We start from the raw sequence: 17,326 nt of genomic DNA, 5'->3' as shown, positions 1-17,326 counted from the left end.
GTATCATATTCAGAATTTATTTTTGTTGACAGTTTGATAAAAACATATCTTTGAAGAATAGTTTGGTGTAGTGTAGTTATTCTCTGAAGTGTTTCTTCTAGTTTTAGCACTTGTATTGAGCTTTCAGTTCTTGTAAAGCTGCTGTAATGGTGATCAGACCAGTGTTCATGGTGAGCAAAGAAATCCTGTTTGGTCACAACTGGTGTAATTGACACATATCACCCAACACCACTTGGAATTGCCAGTTGATTATAAACAAACCTGCAGACAGGTAGGATATGGACTTAAAAGGAATAGTGATATGATTATAGTCACTGTTTAATATCACAATTTATTACACGGCATTGTCAAATGCTTGACTCCGATCGGTCAATTACAACATTCTACGGTCTGTTATTTCTGAATAGCAGACCGTTGTTAAGGACGCTTATGAACGACTCGGGCAAATCACGTCATATTGTATCAATCCGCTGAAAGACGTTTATACCTGCGGCAAGACATTGTTAATTTTCTGTTGTTTTCTGTTGCTCCATCAAAAATTGAATATTTTTCCCAAATCAATTTTAATATATTTGGAGAACACAAAACATTGGATTCATGGTTGATGGCTGACCAGTCCCTGGTAAAGAAAAGAAGAAGAGAGGAAACCAGTGAAGAGAAAGAAAGAGAGGTGAAAAGACACAATGAATTAGATGACACCGAAATTGACAAAATTGAGGAAGACAAACATGAAGTTAATACAAAACGGAACACAGCATGAGCCATGAGTGTGTTAAAGACCGGCTAAGTGAAAAGAAAATGTCAACAAACTTTGATAGTTATTCCGTAGAAAACCTCAACCAGGTGCTGCGATCATTTTATGCATCTGTTCAAAACTCCAGTGGAAAGACCTACTCAGTTGCCAGTTACATTGCAATTTGGGCTGGGATACCTTGAAATTTCTCAAAAGTTGATATTATGAACTGTGCTACTTTCGAGTCCAGCAATGGGGTATTTAAATCAGTCATTAAAACCCTCTGTAAAAACGGGAAAGATGCAGCCAGCATCACCCTACCATCTCAGCAACAGATTTGCGGCTCCTCAGGTGCTCAGAGGCGTTGTCCCCACACACAGTGGTCAGACTGGCCCGAAAAGTGTGGTTTGATGTACAGCTGCATCTCGCAAGACGGGGGAGAGAAGGCAATCGAGACCTGACAAGAGACTCTTTCATTGTGAAAGAGGATGAGAATGGTAACGAGTATATTTCTCTCACCCACAACGCTGAGACAAAAAACCACAAAGATGCCAAAGATCCATGCAAAGAAAATTACAGAGGATGCATCTTTGCTGAGCCTGACAATCCAAACTGCCTTATTGCCAGTTTCAAGAAATATCTATCCCTATGCCCTCCCGACGCTAAAGCGTTTTACCTTCATCCACTAAGAAAGGATCAACAGCTACTGAAAAGGCAAGCCGTGTGGTACTCTCGTGAACCCATGGGGCACAATTACCTTGGGAAAATGTTACCCCAAATCAGCCTGGCAGCCGGGCTTTCTAAGAGATACACAAATCACAGCTTGAGGAGCACAGCTGTCCACCTCCTCTCTCAGGCAGGTCTGGCAAGTAGGGAGATCATGTCTGTGACAGGGCACAGATGTGAGAGCAGTCTGAGAAGCTACTGGGCTCCGACCAGTACAGATCGGGAAAAGTGGGGCAAGATCCTGTCCTCTAATTCTGGCAGCAGCAGCAGATCGGGTGAGTGCCTCTCTTAAAGCGTTAGTGATGAGATAATATTGAGAGCAGTAACGGTGAAAAACTATTTCTATGGGTATGTCAGCTGCAGGGCCACAGCAGGGAGGAAATATGGACATGAATGAGGACAGAGACGTCAGCATCAACATTCCCAAGGACGTCCCATTCACCTTGTCCCACGTCACCATCAATGGAAACGTTCAGTTTAATGTGAATTACAAATAAGCTAATCTTTGCCTCAGAGTTACCGTTGCTTTCCGTTACTGTTTCAATCGTAGAAAGGAACGGACTATTTTTTCAAGCGGATGCAATGAAAACTTTTGTAAATCAATAAAATCATATTTAGATAAGCATTTGATGTCAAACTTTTGATTTCTTTAGTGAGTGGCCATGTAATAAGCGGGATAATGTAGAGCAAGCCGGTCACTATAGAGAAATAAACCCCTTCAGGGTGATGCAGGACTCATATGTCAAAATGGCAGCCTACATGGAAGAAACAGTGACCATGAGGCGAATCCTGATATTTTTCATGCAAGTGATATTTTGGCAGGACTTGCTTTAATCAAGTATTGTTCCTTGAGGATGATTTTTTTTAAGAGATAATGGTTTACATCTACACAGCTTTGAAAATCAGGTGTTGTCTTGGGGGATACATTGTCTGGGCAGGGGTATAAAATGGGAAAACTCGATCATATATATATATATATATATATATATATATATATATATATATATATATATATATATATATATTTTTTTTTTTTTTCAAAAAGTTGTGTGCTAGATCTAAAGGGAAGCTAAATAATTGTGTTCTTAATGTTTTAAACCGTTAAGAATGTTGTATTTTAAAAACTGAAAATTTTCAGATTTAAACCCCCAAATGGATAATGTATTCCTGGAGATTCAGTGTAAAATTGAAAATAAAGATCATATTTAGGGGAAAAAAAACCATGGAAGCCTGTTTCTTATAGCCTAGATACATTAGAAAATGGCAATAGCATTTTTTTTAAATCTCTATACATGCTTAACCATTAAAGGGTTAAAAGCAATGACATCGACAATTTAGCCTCATTTAATGATTTCTTTTTATTCTGTATTTCAGTATGAAACAGATGGTTTTTGTGTACTGTCTGAAAGTCAGCAGCATCCTTCTCTGCCTATCTACATTTGTCGTCATGTTGATACTGCTCAACAGGAACCTTCTGGAGGTGCGAACTTAATAATAAATAATAATCATCTTTATTTATATAGCACCTTTAAAAAACATTAGTTCACAAAGTGCTTTGACAGCAGTCAGGAACAGAAGACTGAGCACGAGAGTTTTAACACAAGGTGAAAAAGAACAACCGAAAAAGGTTAATTTAAATCAAAGAACAGTTAGGACATACAATTGTGGACAGTCTAAGGCACACCTGTGCACTAATCATGGTGTCTGATTAGCATCTTGATGTGGCACACCTGTGAGATGGGATGGATTATCTCAGCAAAGCAGAAGTGCTCACTATCAAACATTAAGACAGATTTGTGAACAATTTTTGAAAGAAATGGTAATATTGAGTATCTGGAATGAATTTTAGATCTTTAAATCCATCTCATGAAAAATGGGAGCAAAAACAAAAGTGTTACGTTTATATTTTTGTTGAGTGTATAAGTACTTAACTGAACTGGACCCTTGAGGTTGACCATGGACTGATTAATTAGTATTTGTCAAGTCATAAAACACCATTTTTAACTGTGATTTTCAATGTGTCCCAGCCCATAATTTGTAAATATATAAAAAAAACTTTTTTTTTATAAGGTAGGACATGACCCCTGTCACAAGGTCCTGAGTATCAAGATGTGTTTAAAATGAACACTTATCTTTTTAGTTTACTTCAAAGTCTTAAAAATCTTGCTTTTTCATATCTTAGGTCCTCTAGATGAGGGAAAAAGCCAAATGCTAAATTTGATGTGTTCTTTGTACAGTTGTTTGATGTATCTGTTACCATCTTCTTTCCAACTCTCTGCTGATCAAAGCACAAAGACAACTTCTTCAGCATCCAGAGAGTTATCACTGATCCCCCCACGCTCCAGGACTTCTGCACCTTCAAACCGCTGTCACCTGCAGACGCTCTGGAGGAACAACGTATATTAGATTCTATAGCTTGGCCTGAAGCTCCACTTCTACCAGCTCCTCCTTCGTTTGAGCAGACCAGTGATCCTGCACACAGCACCTTCAGCATTCTCCCGCGGAGGGGAGGAGGAGAGTGGCATGTTGGAGATCATCTGGAGGTTCTGATAAAACTACACGACTTTCAGGGTCAAGCCAAGAAGACTGGAGGAGATTTCTTAGTTTCACGGTTGCACAGCAAGTCACTGGGTGCAGGTGTGGCTGGACGAGTGGTGGATCACCTCAATGGCTCCTACTCTGCTGTATTCCCTTTACTCTGGGAAGGAGACGCACAGGTTGAGGTACAGTCAAAAGCTCTCTGCACTAGAGTTTCTATTCCCATGGATATGGTGGGCCTGAGAGCTCACAGCGCTGCAACTTATAAAAACACATGCAAAAAGACAAAGCATAAGTAAATTAAGAAAACATCTTCATCATTTGACAACAAGTGTGCAGCATTTAGAAAATGTACTGCAAAGACCACAATTCAACTCATGAGAAAAACGTGCTGCAAATACATTAAAACACAACGAAAGTGTTTCCCGGGTACACTTAAAACTGATGCACATCTGCTGACACTCTTGCTGTTGTCGGAGATTTTAAGTCTGCTCACGGGAGATGTTGTAGTGACTATGTCCATGTTTCAAACAACTAGAGGAGAGGGCTGAGGCAACCCAGAAGTGAAGGGGAAAGGCCAAAACAAGAGGGAGGGGAGGATGCCACTACTCCCTTTTATAGAGTGCCCCCTGTGAGGTCACTGGCTGACAGTGACTCTAAGAAAGCAGATAAACTACTGTATTAAACCAAGGATGAGACATCATCCTGCTACATCAAAGTTCTCCTTTGATAGAGACACACAGGAAATAAACAGATGGAGACTACACCTACAGACCATATAAATGTAAATATTGGTAATCTAATTGACTGACATGAGTGCACTGACTAGAACCCTGTTTTTTTTCTATCAGGTGATATTTGTTCACCCAAGTGAGGCTGTCACAGTTCTGCAAAGGCTGAACAAAGAGCAACCTGACAGGATTCCCTTCAAGGCCCTCTTCCAATCAGGCTCACGCTCTGAATCTACCTTTTGTAATGTTTGCCTACGCCAAAACAGCAGGTTACAGTGCAACTTCACAGACCTCCGCACTGGTGAGCCTTGTTTCTGCTACAAGCCAAAGAATCTGAGCTGTGATACCAGGAGAACCTCTTCTAAAGGGAAATACACCCAAAACCTTAGAGATGGAGAGAAGAAGCTCTTCCAAGGGTAAGAGTGCACCGTGATCTACGTTTTATCTCAAAACCAATCCAATTCCAAAAATTCTTCAACCCCTAAGGCAGATTGGTTTCCAATTTATTTGAGTCAATATTTCATTTGATCCCTGCTTCTAAAAGGATGTGCTTTAGTGTCGGCACTACTGCCAGATAGAAGAGGTCTCAAATGTCGTGGCTTCACTTTTGGAGAATTTATACACAGTTTTGTGTTTACTTTTTCTCAGAGCACAGTCCACTAAAATTGTTTTGATGCAAAGCCAGAGAAAATAAAAACAATAGCATGTTATAATGTGACACCATCCATGGAGTATTCTATGCCCCTCTAACTTGTCAATAAATGAAGCAACATCCAGATGGCTGGACTGATTGTTCCCTCGTAGAGCCCCATGTGTTTTCTAGATCCGTCTTAGTGTACACAAAATTATCATTTTATCATCCACAGTGTTAAATAACTGTAGATCTCTCTATGTCTGACCCCAAGCATGAAGTAGAAATTTATCAGATCACCTAAGTATGCCATACTCATTGAGTTCTTCTTTTTCCATACACAGTAAACTCAGCAGTGTCAATTCAACACTGTCAGAGATAATGTTAACACTGAGCCAGTGTATATATGGTCCTTGTCTAAAGGGAGTTAAAATAACACTTGAGCAAGTGTTGAGTGATTTTAACTCTAGAAAAAGTTAATATTCAACACTGTCTGAGACCACATTACACTGACAAGTGTTAATAACTTAAAACAGTATGAGAGAATTAACACCTAAGTGTCTAGCATTGGACACTGAATACTTTCATTGTTAAATGAAATTTACTCTCCATTGCTTTACTCTTCACCAGTGTTAAATGTATTTAACAAAAAGTGTTTATTAGAAAACTACTCTCACCAGTGTTTCTTTGGAAACTTTTCCTGCTACGCTGCAAATTTAAAATGGCAAATTAAACTTCCTTAGAGTTAAAGTTAACACTTGCTTTGGTGTTAATATGGGAACCACTGAAAGGTGGCAAATTAACACTTTTGAAAGTGTTCAAAGTTCAACACAATCTCTGAGTGTTAACAAACACATGCGTAATAATCAACCCCCCAAAAAGACTGAATTGTTAATGGGATATTTTATCTCTGTCTCTTTAAAAATTCCATTGGATGAAATGTCAAGAGACAGACACTATCATAATAATACTTTTACAACACAAGGTAGCCCATAAATGCTGTTCCCTCCTCACTCATGGTTGCAATGATTGTTGCCTTTTTAAGGATAAACTGTTGCCCCATTGAAACATGTGTTTAACAATATAAGTAATCAAGTAATAGTGTTATAATTTAGTATACTGTAACAACATCAATTTAGTATCACATTTGGACATGATACTCATGTGTTTGATACATTTATTTTTGTCTGGTGTGTCAGCAACACATAGAGGCAGAGTAATTCAAGATAATAAAAGTTTTATCCCCTGGTATGTTCGCAACGGATAGTTAATCATTTCCATTTGTTTTCAGGAAAGTCAACATGAAAGTCTACATCAAAGCCTCAGGATCTGACAGTGTCACTGTGTTGCCGCCAAGAAAAGGTAAAACTACAACTGCAATGATCATTTATGATCAGAACTCAGAACAGAATGTGCGCAAACACCCAAAAATGAAATTCGCACTGTACTTTTGATGTCATTTTACATGCATGTTTTGTTTGTTCAAAGCAATGATCTCTTCACTTTCTAGACAATTCTCTTAACTTTGCTGTATTTCTAACATGCAAACATCAACAAAACCCTCTTTAGAGTGTTCTAGGTCAAGCCTGCCTGATACAACTAATTTAATCATTCGTTGGTTGTATCAGGTGGGCTCATGGCATCCCCAGATTTGCAAATATGTCTTCCTATAGGCAATTCAGGGGGACTGTCATGGTCATTAAAAGTGAAAATCTATGTTGATATTTGAGAAAAAACCTTGCAAAAAGATTTGTCATGCTATTCAAGTTGTTTTTGTTGTATTTTCTATTGCAAGTTTTTACATCATGCAACTTTACCCAATAATAGAGAGTTAAGTTACAAATGAACCTTTGGGCTTTGGATTTCTGCTTTGATCAGCAGTTCAGTTAAAGTAGTGTACTACCAGCAGAGTAAATTTAGAACCCAACCTTTAAAAGAAATTTAATGAGTGCTTTCCTGGTCTGTGTTTTTATTTGTCCTCAACCCCGGAATCCTTGTTTAGTGTTATTATGGCCTCTGTTAATAATTAACTCCTAAAAAAAACCAAAGGACACACTTAAAAAACACATCCTGGATCTTGATGAATGAAATATTCCCATTGAAATGTTTTAAAATACATTATGGATAGGGGTGAATATTGGCAAGAACCTCAGGATACAAAACACATCATGTTACTTGGGTCAAGATATGATAATGTTACAACATCACAATATTGTGATATATTCTACCCGGGTAACTATTTGATTGAAAACAACTTTTCTATTTTATTGTGTTTGAAATAACGAAATTCAGATGCAGTGTTTCATACATACCCTTAACTTGAAAACATAAAGTTTGTCAAGTTTGTCACTTAAACCACTGTGAAATTAAACTAATGTTGCAAAAAAATATAGGTTGAAAGACGTGGTCAGTTGGTGAAAATGACAAATGTCACTCGGTGCAACCAATGCTGTTCACAAAAATAAATCAATATTGCACAAAACATGATTATTATTATTATTTCATCAGTCAACTACACTGTAAAATTGATCTTAAAATGATTTTAAACATCATCAAGTTTAGGAATCAAATATTTTGAATTTACTTTGAGGATACATTTATTATACAGCTTATGGGCAACATACAGCAACGTAGGTCTTTGGCGCCATCTACTGCAGTGGAGGTGAGGAAGACTTATTTTACTTCCAACTCACCTAAAATATGAATTTTTATCTTAACAAAATTTCAATCTTCAGAGAGGATGATCAATAAAAATCAACATTATTATCCCATGGAGGTCTGGACCCAGAACCATACTCAAAATAAATGTAGAAACGAGTCTGAGGAGCTCATCCCAGTACCCAATGGCAGTCAGGGTACCTCTGGGTAGCACATGGAGGTCTGTGCAGCCCTCCAAGGAAATCACTGATGCACTGCCAAACTGGTCATGCTGGAGGATGTTGAAGGCAGTAAAATGTTCATGGTTTCTGTCACATCTATCACATGTGCTCAGTGTGAATCTACTCTTATCTGTGAGAAATACAGGGCGCAAAACATGCACATTAGTGGGCTGCTGGAGGTCATTTTGTTGGCCCCAGGCAGTGCTCCCTCTGTTCCTCTTTGCACAGACAGCAGTCCTGCTGCTGTGTTGTTGTCCTCCTACAGCCCCCTTTATGTCTCCTGGTGTACAGGCCTGTCTCCTGGTATCTCCTCCATGCTCCTGACACTGTGCTGGGAGACACAGCAAACCTTGCCACAGCATTGATGTGCCATTGACATGCCATTCTGGATAAGATGCTCTACCTGAACAACTTCTGTGGGCTGCAGACACTTCTGCGTGCTTCCTCCAGTGGCAAAGGCAAAAGGCAAAAGTGACCAAAAATCAGCCAGAAAAGATGAGGACAGGGGAATGGTCTGTGGCCATCACCTGCAGACCCATTCCTTTTAGGGGGTGCTTTGCCAATTGCCTCTCATTTCCACCTGTTGTCTGTTCAATTTGCACAACAGCAGGTGACATTAATTCACAATCACTTTTGCTTCCTCACTGGACAGGTTGAAATCTCAGTGTGGCTGACTTGGAGTAAAATTGTGATGATTACGTGTGCACCTTTTTTTTTGAACAGTGTTAGTGACTCATTAAATAACCCCATCCTTACTTTTCTGAAGGGAAAACCAGGTTCAATGGAAACAGAGGAAAGTCTGACGTCTCTGGGTATTACTACCAGGGTTTGTGGCGAGCTCTAGATGGCACCAGAGTTCGACAATTCAACGACTCCTCCACCATCAGTCAGTGTCTGAAAGGCAAAATGGTCCACATGTATGGAGACTCCACCATCAGGCAGTGGTTTGAGTACCTTGACGCTTCACTACCAGGTAACTATTGTAGAGATTTCAGGAAGCAGTTTGATTTGTTTTGAGTCACACCTTCATCTGTTCCCTCTGTCAAATTTTCAGGTGCTAAGCAGTTTGACCTGGGGAGTTCAAAGCAAGCAGGACCTTTAATGATGTCAGACTCTGCAAACAACTTCCTGGTAACATTTCGCTGTCATGGCCCTCCTCTTCGCTTTGGGACCTTACCTATCAGCCAGATGCGTTACATTGCAAATGAACTAGATCTTTTGAGGGGTGGCCCCAACACTGTTGTAGTGATTGGCATCTGGTCTCACTTCAGCACTTTCCCAATTGAGCTCTACATCAGACGGCTCCAGAACATCCGCAGAGCGGTGCTTCGTCTGTTGGCTAGGGCTCCAGAGACACTGGTGGTCATCAGGACTGGAAACCTCAAAGCTCTCACACTGTACGAGACCATGACAAACAGTGACTGGTTCTCGAGTCAGCGTGACAAAGTGCTCAGAGCCATTTTCAGAGGAGTCAATGTTCAACTGGTTGATGCCTGGGAGATGGTTCTGGCCCACCACCTGCCACACAGCCTCCACCCACAACCTCCCATCATTGAGAATATGATAAATGTTCTCTTGTCCTACATGTGCCCCAAAAAGTGACACTAGTTCAGGAATATGGAGAATTTTGGTTTAAAAAATGAAAGAGATATTAAGCTCCTGAAAGTAAAAACTGAGGTGTGGTTGGTGGAAAAGGTGTCGATTCATTTCTAGTCGCTTCCTCTGGATCTCAAGTTAAGGGCATTGATTTTTTGTAGGATTAACTTTTACAGAGGGTAATGTAATATCCTGATTCTATTGGTCAAAGAGAAATTGTTGCTGCCTAACTCAAACACAGAAGGCCAAAACTGCCTCGAACTTGAAATGTAAGATGAGAACCTCATTCTGAAAACTTTTGGATCTATTGGGATAAAACTGCATTTCCAGTGGTATGGACTTGAATGTATGAATTATTGGTATTTGGGACAAAAATTGTGAGTTGGCCAAGTAAATTTTAACAATTGTTTTCTTTGACAGACTTCACAGAAAATGGAGTTAGCGTAAGTCAATGCAGGACACGGAAGTCATATGCTGACAGGCTGATGTTCAATCTCTAACCCCTTTCAACCAATCACAGTATGTGTTGAACAACAAGGCGGCGTATTTAGATCACGTGTTCACTCTATCTTATTCCTGCTACCTTTTTTCTACCCAGCTGCTGCTGTCTCGCGTACTTAAGTATGAAAATGTTCTTTTTTGTGGTGGCTGTACTGCTTCCTTGCCATCTCTTCAGCTGCAATGTTTCATCTGGAGCTCAACTCTGGAGATGAATGCACAAGTGATTCTCAGTCGCGGAATAAAAAAGGCCTGAAGCAAGCTGCAGTATTCGCAGTAATTCTCGGCTGGCAAGTAAAACAGCCATGTGTCAAAGGATGGTCCATGCCCAGGATTCTGAAAGCTATGTATAGCTGTCACTGTAATTTATTCCTGGGCTTGCACATAGTTCCTGCATAACTTTGACTATTTACATATCAGATTATGGTAGTATGACCTTTTTAGGCTACATTTACCTTGGCATCTTACAGAGGTCTACAGCATGTTTGCTGTAACACAAAATTCTAGTCTTACATCAGGTAATTGTAGCCTAACCCTCGTAGGATGCATGCTGCATCACAGGATTTTGCAGGGGCCTCCAGAATGCTGGCTGTAACACGTAATTCTAGCATCATATCAGTTAACTGTAGTATGACCCAATTAGGATGCATGCTGCATCATAGGGTTTTTTGGGGGGTTAAAATATGCTGGCTGTAACAGGTTTCATATCACTCATTTTGAATCTTGCCTTCAGGATGCCCACCTGCATATGAGTCCTCCACCATTTGTTGTGGCATACAGTTCAGATTGGTGTTTGGCTCTGTTGTTTTGGGGGTTTGCCATGCACTCCCTGGAAAGCTCGAGTACTGTTCATATTTTTAAAAGTAAACTCAAGACCTACCTTTTTAGTCTGGCTTTTAGCTGATTGTATTTAGTATAATTTATTGTTATTATTTTATTTATTTAAATAATCTTAACCTGTATTATTTCTCCTTTTTAGACCAGATCTATCACTTCTAATTTTATGACCTGCTCTGCTTTAGCTGTTTTTATTACCCACCGAGTTAGGCTATCTCATTTTTACCATATTACATATTCAAATTTATTTTATTTATTTTCAGTGTCCTACAGACAAATGACTCTATCTTTAGACTCACCTTTCCAGTGGAGGTCTCTCCCCTCTCATTCCCTGTGCTCCTCTGCCCTGACTCCTACAGATCAATAGGGATGGTGGAGTGATTATTGTTACTGTATTATTATTGTTATATTCATCACAATAATATAATGATAATAATAATCATAAACTACTGTTAGCAGGGGGCTGGAGTCAAATGTTAACTACCATCAGTGATAAATACTTACTTTTTGGAAAACTTCCTGATATCCATTCTATATTGATGGCTTAAATAAAGACTTCTTGTGTCCTGCTTTACTCCTGAGTCCATGACAAGAAGACAGACTCCATCCTTTTGACTGTCCGTCCAGTAACAAGGAAGAAGAGACGGATAAAGCCTGCCCACCGCTCCTAGCTTAGCTCAAACGCTGTGAGTCAATATGAAAGTTTAGCCTGTCTCTGCCTCATCAGATAAACTCTTCAGCCCTCCAAACGGTCTTGAGTGCCCTTTGTGAGTCGTTTTTACCTCATTAGTTAAGCTAGCTTCTACTATCAAAGTGTTATCTCCTTCCACTACTTAACAGAGGCTTTATTTCGTAACTTTAGTTGTCCTACTACCGGGATGGTTTTCGCGAGAGATGGGACGTTCTCAAACGAGTCGACTCTTTTGAACAGCGCTTTTCAGTGAACAAAAATAACCGATTCGCTGCTCTGTGTCAGCCCTTTGTTTGCAGGCCATTACTGAATACAAATTGGCTGCACGTTTCAGAGCGAACAGCTCATTCACGACTGTCAATCAGTTCTCACCGTTCATTTGAAAAAGCTATACAAAAGACTCGACTTCTTCGCGATTTCACATCTCACGCGAAAACCACTGCGGGTGCCAGTAGTATGTTGAAATCACCTCAAATCATTTAGGGCTGCTTGATGATACTTTTGGGGGGGCTTCAGCCCCTCAAATTAGGCCTAACAACGCCACTGCTCCTTACAATAATGTACTCCATCTTTTTAGATCATGTTAAAAATAAAGACTAAAACAGAGAAATATGGGAAATCACGGGTAAATCCTGAGTGACATACATTTATTTTGTCTCTTTTTTCTTTGTCTTTTCTCTCCCTCTTTTCTTTGAATTAAATGAAATGAGAGAACCAGATATACTCAGTATCAGAGGTTACGGCTATTGTTTAATTGTAAGATGTGCATCAAACTTCCAGCTGCCGTCAGGTTAACTTTCCATTATGACAAACAGCTTTAATCTGACATCAGATGTGACGGGACAGTTAATATAGATATAAATGTATATGCTGGTTCAGACAGTTATATTAAATAGTGATTGCTGTGATTGTTTACTGCATTAAAAATGTGCCCGACACTCTGGAAACCTGCCTCTGAGGCTTTGATGACATGTGCACACATGTGCGCCTTTCACCAAATTACAGCTGAGGAGGGTGCGCTCCGCCTTGCCCCGAGGATAGACCAGGTTGGAGCTGGCGAGCTTTCAGCGCACTTTTTTGGCACGAAATTGTCACTGCACCAACATGAATCTGCTGACACCTCCCCCTGGTGCGCCATCAACTCCCCCTGGCGCGCAGTCACACCCATCTCTGCGCAGACGGTCTACAAAATTGTCAAATTGGTAGCGCACGGCGGTGCGCTGCACGAAATTAGAGCCCAAAATTTTAATTTACATTTTACCATTATTTTTACTAGTGTAATATTCCACTATAATGTGTATAAGGGTAACTGTAGTTATCAAATTTATTCAGGGGAAAATACATTACTTCTGATTCTGAATCCTCTCTCCGCTGTGCTCTATATTTTTTATCACTTTTTTCCAGAAAATTTTCAGTCAAACCCTACTGATTCAAAAAATGTTTTAGGGATTTCGAACTCGTGCCATGGAGGGCCAAGAGGCTGCAGGTTTTCTTTCCAACCAAAAACTCCACCAGCTGATTTCACTGATTACTTCACCTTCAAGCAGAGAACAGGGACTGATTAGTGAAACCAGCTGGTGGAGTTTTAGGTCGGAAAGAAAACCTGCAGCCTCTTGGGCCTCCATGGCACGAGTTTGAGATCCCTGTTTTAAAGGATGTTGATAATACAATAGGTGTGAATGTGGGTGTGGTGTTAGAGTTTACTGCCTCTCCAAATTTGACAAGAAGTTACAGTGACTTAAACATGGAAGGTCAAGCTGCCTCAAACTTGAAATGTAAGGTGAGAACCTCATCCTAAAAAACTTTTGTATCCATTGGGCTATGTAGGTTGTGCTTATGTTTTTCATTTTTTTTCCAGACAAAACTGTTATATCCTCAGCATAATTAGAAATGTCCCGAGTCCCGAGATTTTAAAAAAAAAATCAGGTTAGTGAGTTAACCATAAACCAGAGGATGGCTCCCCAACTTACCTGTCTGCTGCTGCCCAGTCTCTGTGAAAGCCTGCTCTGCGGTGGTGAGTGTTGTCCTCTTTTGGTGTAAAGACATGAATGGAAACAACTGTGGAATGAGGGGCCACATAGAATGAGCACGCAGGAATGAAAAGGATACAAAGAGTGGAAATTAAAGTAACACGTCAAACCCTAAAAATTTTAGATATTTTTATAACACAGGTATATAAACCCCCTGGACCACTGTTATGAGACAAAACTGAAGACAAAACCTTGTGTTACAGAAATATTCCTCTTTTCTTTTATTTAAAGAGGCTGTGAGGAGTTTAAAAGTGATCTTGAAAAAGTCTGATTGCAACACAGGCAACATAGAAATGTATATTGGTTACTTAGTAACATTGTTGTGATGAGCTGTCAAGATGCACTCCTACTGGTTGATGAATGAGATTGATTGTGATTGGTCAATACTACCTGCATGCGCAGCCCAGGTTTAGTAGAGTGAAGTTCCCAGTCCTGTGTCCACTTCACTTCACTGTATATCCCAGCTGATGAATACCCACTCCAGGTTGTAGTTCAATGTCGTAAGCTGCAGCTTTCATTGATGAATATTTCCTTAATATTCCACAAGACATCAGGGCACCAAGGAAATGAAACATGCTGGAGTCATTAATATGGAGGGAGGGCGCTTACTCGTGAGGTAAGTCACCACAAAACTCCACATGTGTTCCATTTTACTGCTGGGAAATGTTTAGTATCTCACTGTGAACTTGTCTTCTACTGTGAACTGATCGTCACATTTGACATTTGTATGAGAAGATCAGGAAACTAACAGCTGTGTTAGAGCAGTTCAGGAACTCTCTTAATTTATTTATCTTTCTTTCTTTCTCAGGTATTATCTTGTTGCTCACACCCATCTACACACACACACACACACACACACACACACACACACACACACACACACACACACACACACACACACACACACACACACACACACACACACACACACACACACACACATATATCCTCTGTCCACAAGCTGGCAATCTTGTACACGTCCCTGTCAAAGGCATCCGGGATTATCCAGGAGGCTAACAGCCTCTCATTTCACAGTCATCAGTCCAACATGTTTTATGACATCAGGGAAAAATCAATAACTGCCAGAACAATGTTTTTAATTCTTTTTTTTTTACTTAATAGGGCTGTGAGGAATTTCTCAGTGATCTTGAAAAAATCTCCCTTCTGAATATATGCCTGATTCTAATCCATACTTTAAAATTAGATTATATTACATATTATTATATATTATAATACATTATATTTATTGTTTTATTACAGGTTATGGACAGACAGTGTAATTTAGTGGTGTTTCTTGGTGTAGTAATACCCAGACAGATGTTCAGGTTCAGAGTTCTTTTTGCCGATGCACATGGTGTTTATCTGACTGTTTAATAAAACGTCCTGTCTGTAGATTGTCTCTGTGTTACTGACCTTTTTGCAAATACTAATTATAAATTAGTTTTAAAATAGTTAGTTAAAATAGTTTTTGGAAAGATGCTGAAAGTCATGATACCTGGGTCTTCATGGCTGCTTTTTCCCCCCTTACCTTTACATTGCCTGGCTCTGATTGTTTATCAAATGTGCATACAGCCACAAAAAATGGGTGTAAACTCATTTCCATGTACAGATCTGCATTTATTAATCTGAACATGGGTGGAGTGTATGCTTAAATCCCATGTACACAAGTGCCACGTCAGAAGTAAACACAGTGCAGCGAATCAAATCTGTCCTTGGCAGGGGAATATTAAACTAGTGATATCAAGTGCAGTTCATTTTCATACAAACATAGGTTTGCAGATTAAAATTTCAATAGTTGTATTAGAAGGGACACCTACAATGTATAGGGCAGTGGCGAACTGTGGCCCCAGCCACTGGGCCTTCAGTAGGACCATGGGTCAACAATCAAACAAAGAAATAAAAACAATAGCCGGAATCATGTGACATGGAAGTTTAGTATATTGATAATTTTGTGGGATTACAAATTTATCATGTGCCTGAACACTGCAACACCTAACACAACTTCAAGCAATTAAAAAATTAAGATATAAAATTGAAAAAAAAAAGGAGTTTCAAGTAATCCAGCAACCACACAGTCTTCTCCATTACTTTTTCACCATTTCTCTTCACGTTCTGCCAACTAGATCTTCCCTTTTCTTCTCTCTCACTCACAGCTACAGTTAGGTGCTTATCCATTAAAGTGATACTCCGGGATGGAACAAGTTGGGTCCTATCACAAGGTTTAGGGCAGAAATGACCCCTACAGCAGTGTTTTTGTGCAGCAGAAGCCCAGAGCACTCGCACCAAACACCCCCTCCCTGCTCCTCTGCTGGTTTCCTCTGCACTCAGACGGGGCCATATTTTACTTGACCAAAAAGTTACTTTCACACAAAAACACAGCTAAATAAGGCTCTAGTTCTCATCGTGTCTCTTCGTCCTGGCAGACTACCTGAGTTTGTTTATATCTGGCACGCCGCGCGCGCGCACAGACTGATACACTAAGCAGCGAGAGCCTCGTAGCCAGCTGTGGCTCTGCAGCGGAGGTAACGCCATTTTACGCCACGATGAGAACTTGAGCCTTATTTAGCGGTGTTTCTGTGTGAAAGTAAGGCGCTGAAAATTCTCTAAATAAAGTGTGAATGCAGACAGATATAAGATTTTTATTATCTGTAAAATAACATCCTGGACGTTTTTTTTTTTCTTAAGGTAGTATGCCAATAATAGCATAAAGCTGCACCCTGTTCCCGCCTCGCTCATGGTTGCAATTCACTGTAAAAAAACAAAAAAACAAACAAACAAACAAACAAACAAACAAAAAACTACAAAAAAAACAGTAAAAAACAGATACTGTAAAATTACAACTAACACTGTAACTCAGAACTGCATGAAACAACTGTAAAAATACAGGACTTAACTGTAAAAAGAAAAAAACAAAACAAAGCGAACAAACAGTAAAAACACTAGCAGCAGAGTTTCCAGATGGATACCATAAAATTACAGTCAAAATTGTTAAATTGAATTGTTCTTTGATCAGTGACAGATTTTGAAAACTTGAGGACCAAAAAACAGGACAACCTGCTCTCCTCCTAGAAACACTCTCCTCTCATGCATCACTGTTCACTTTGTCCTCCATCAGTTTGTGACTTCAATTTTACTATTTTCCTGTTTTTCACAGCAGTCATTTTTATTGTGACAGTGCTTGCAACCATGAGTGAGGAGGACACACTGTGGTGTGAGACTCTGTTGTACAGGGGAGACACAGCATGTCTGTGCTTTGTGGCGTGACCCGGCTATCTGTGCTCCAGGGGGCGGACCATGTATCCAGTGATTTTAAAAGTGTGTTTTGTGTTAACCAACGAGATGTGTTGATGATCTTTTGCTATGTTGGACAATTTTTTTAAACAAGGTTATTAGAATTACACAGCCAGTCCACGCAGTGTTGCACAGGCAGCCTGTT

General features: G+C 39.8%; 1 protein-coding gene across 1 annotated transcript; it reads left to right on the top strand.

Annotated features, from left to right (window-relative positions):
* The first annotated feature begins 1,499 nt into the window (after positions 1-1,499).
* Positions 1,500-9,840, top strand: LOC141784972 (NXPE family member 3-like). Its single transcript, XM_074662997.1, has 7 exons — positions 1,500-1,734; positions 1,817-1,941; positions 3,748-4,182; positions 4,849-5,144; positions 6,651-6,721; positions 9,005-9,211; positions 9,293-9,840. The coding sequence occupies exons 1-7, from the start codon at positions 1,500-1,502 to the stop codon at positions 9,838-9,840; spliced, it is 1,917 nt and encodes a 638-aa protein (XP_074519098.1).
* Positions 9,841-17,326: the final 7,486 nt, after the last annotated feature.

The sequence above is a fragment of the Halichoeres trimaculatus genome, unplaced genomic scaffold (assembly GCF_033239565.1).
Source record: "Halichoeres trimaculatus isolate MK-OKI-2021-1 unplaced genomic scaffold, fHalTri1.1 fHalTri1_scaffold_2, whole genome shotgun sequence".
Taxonomy (NCBI): domain Eukaryota; kingdom Metazoa; phylum Chordata; class Actinopteri; order Labriformes; family Labridae; genus Halichoeres; species Halichoeres trimaculatus.
This window is presented reverse-complemented; position numbering and strand designations above follow the sequence as displayed.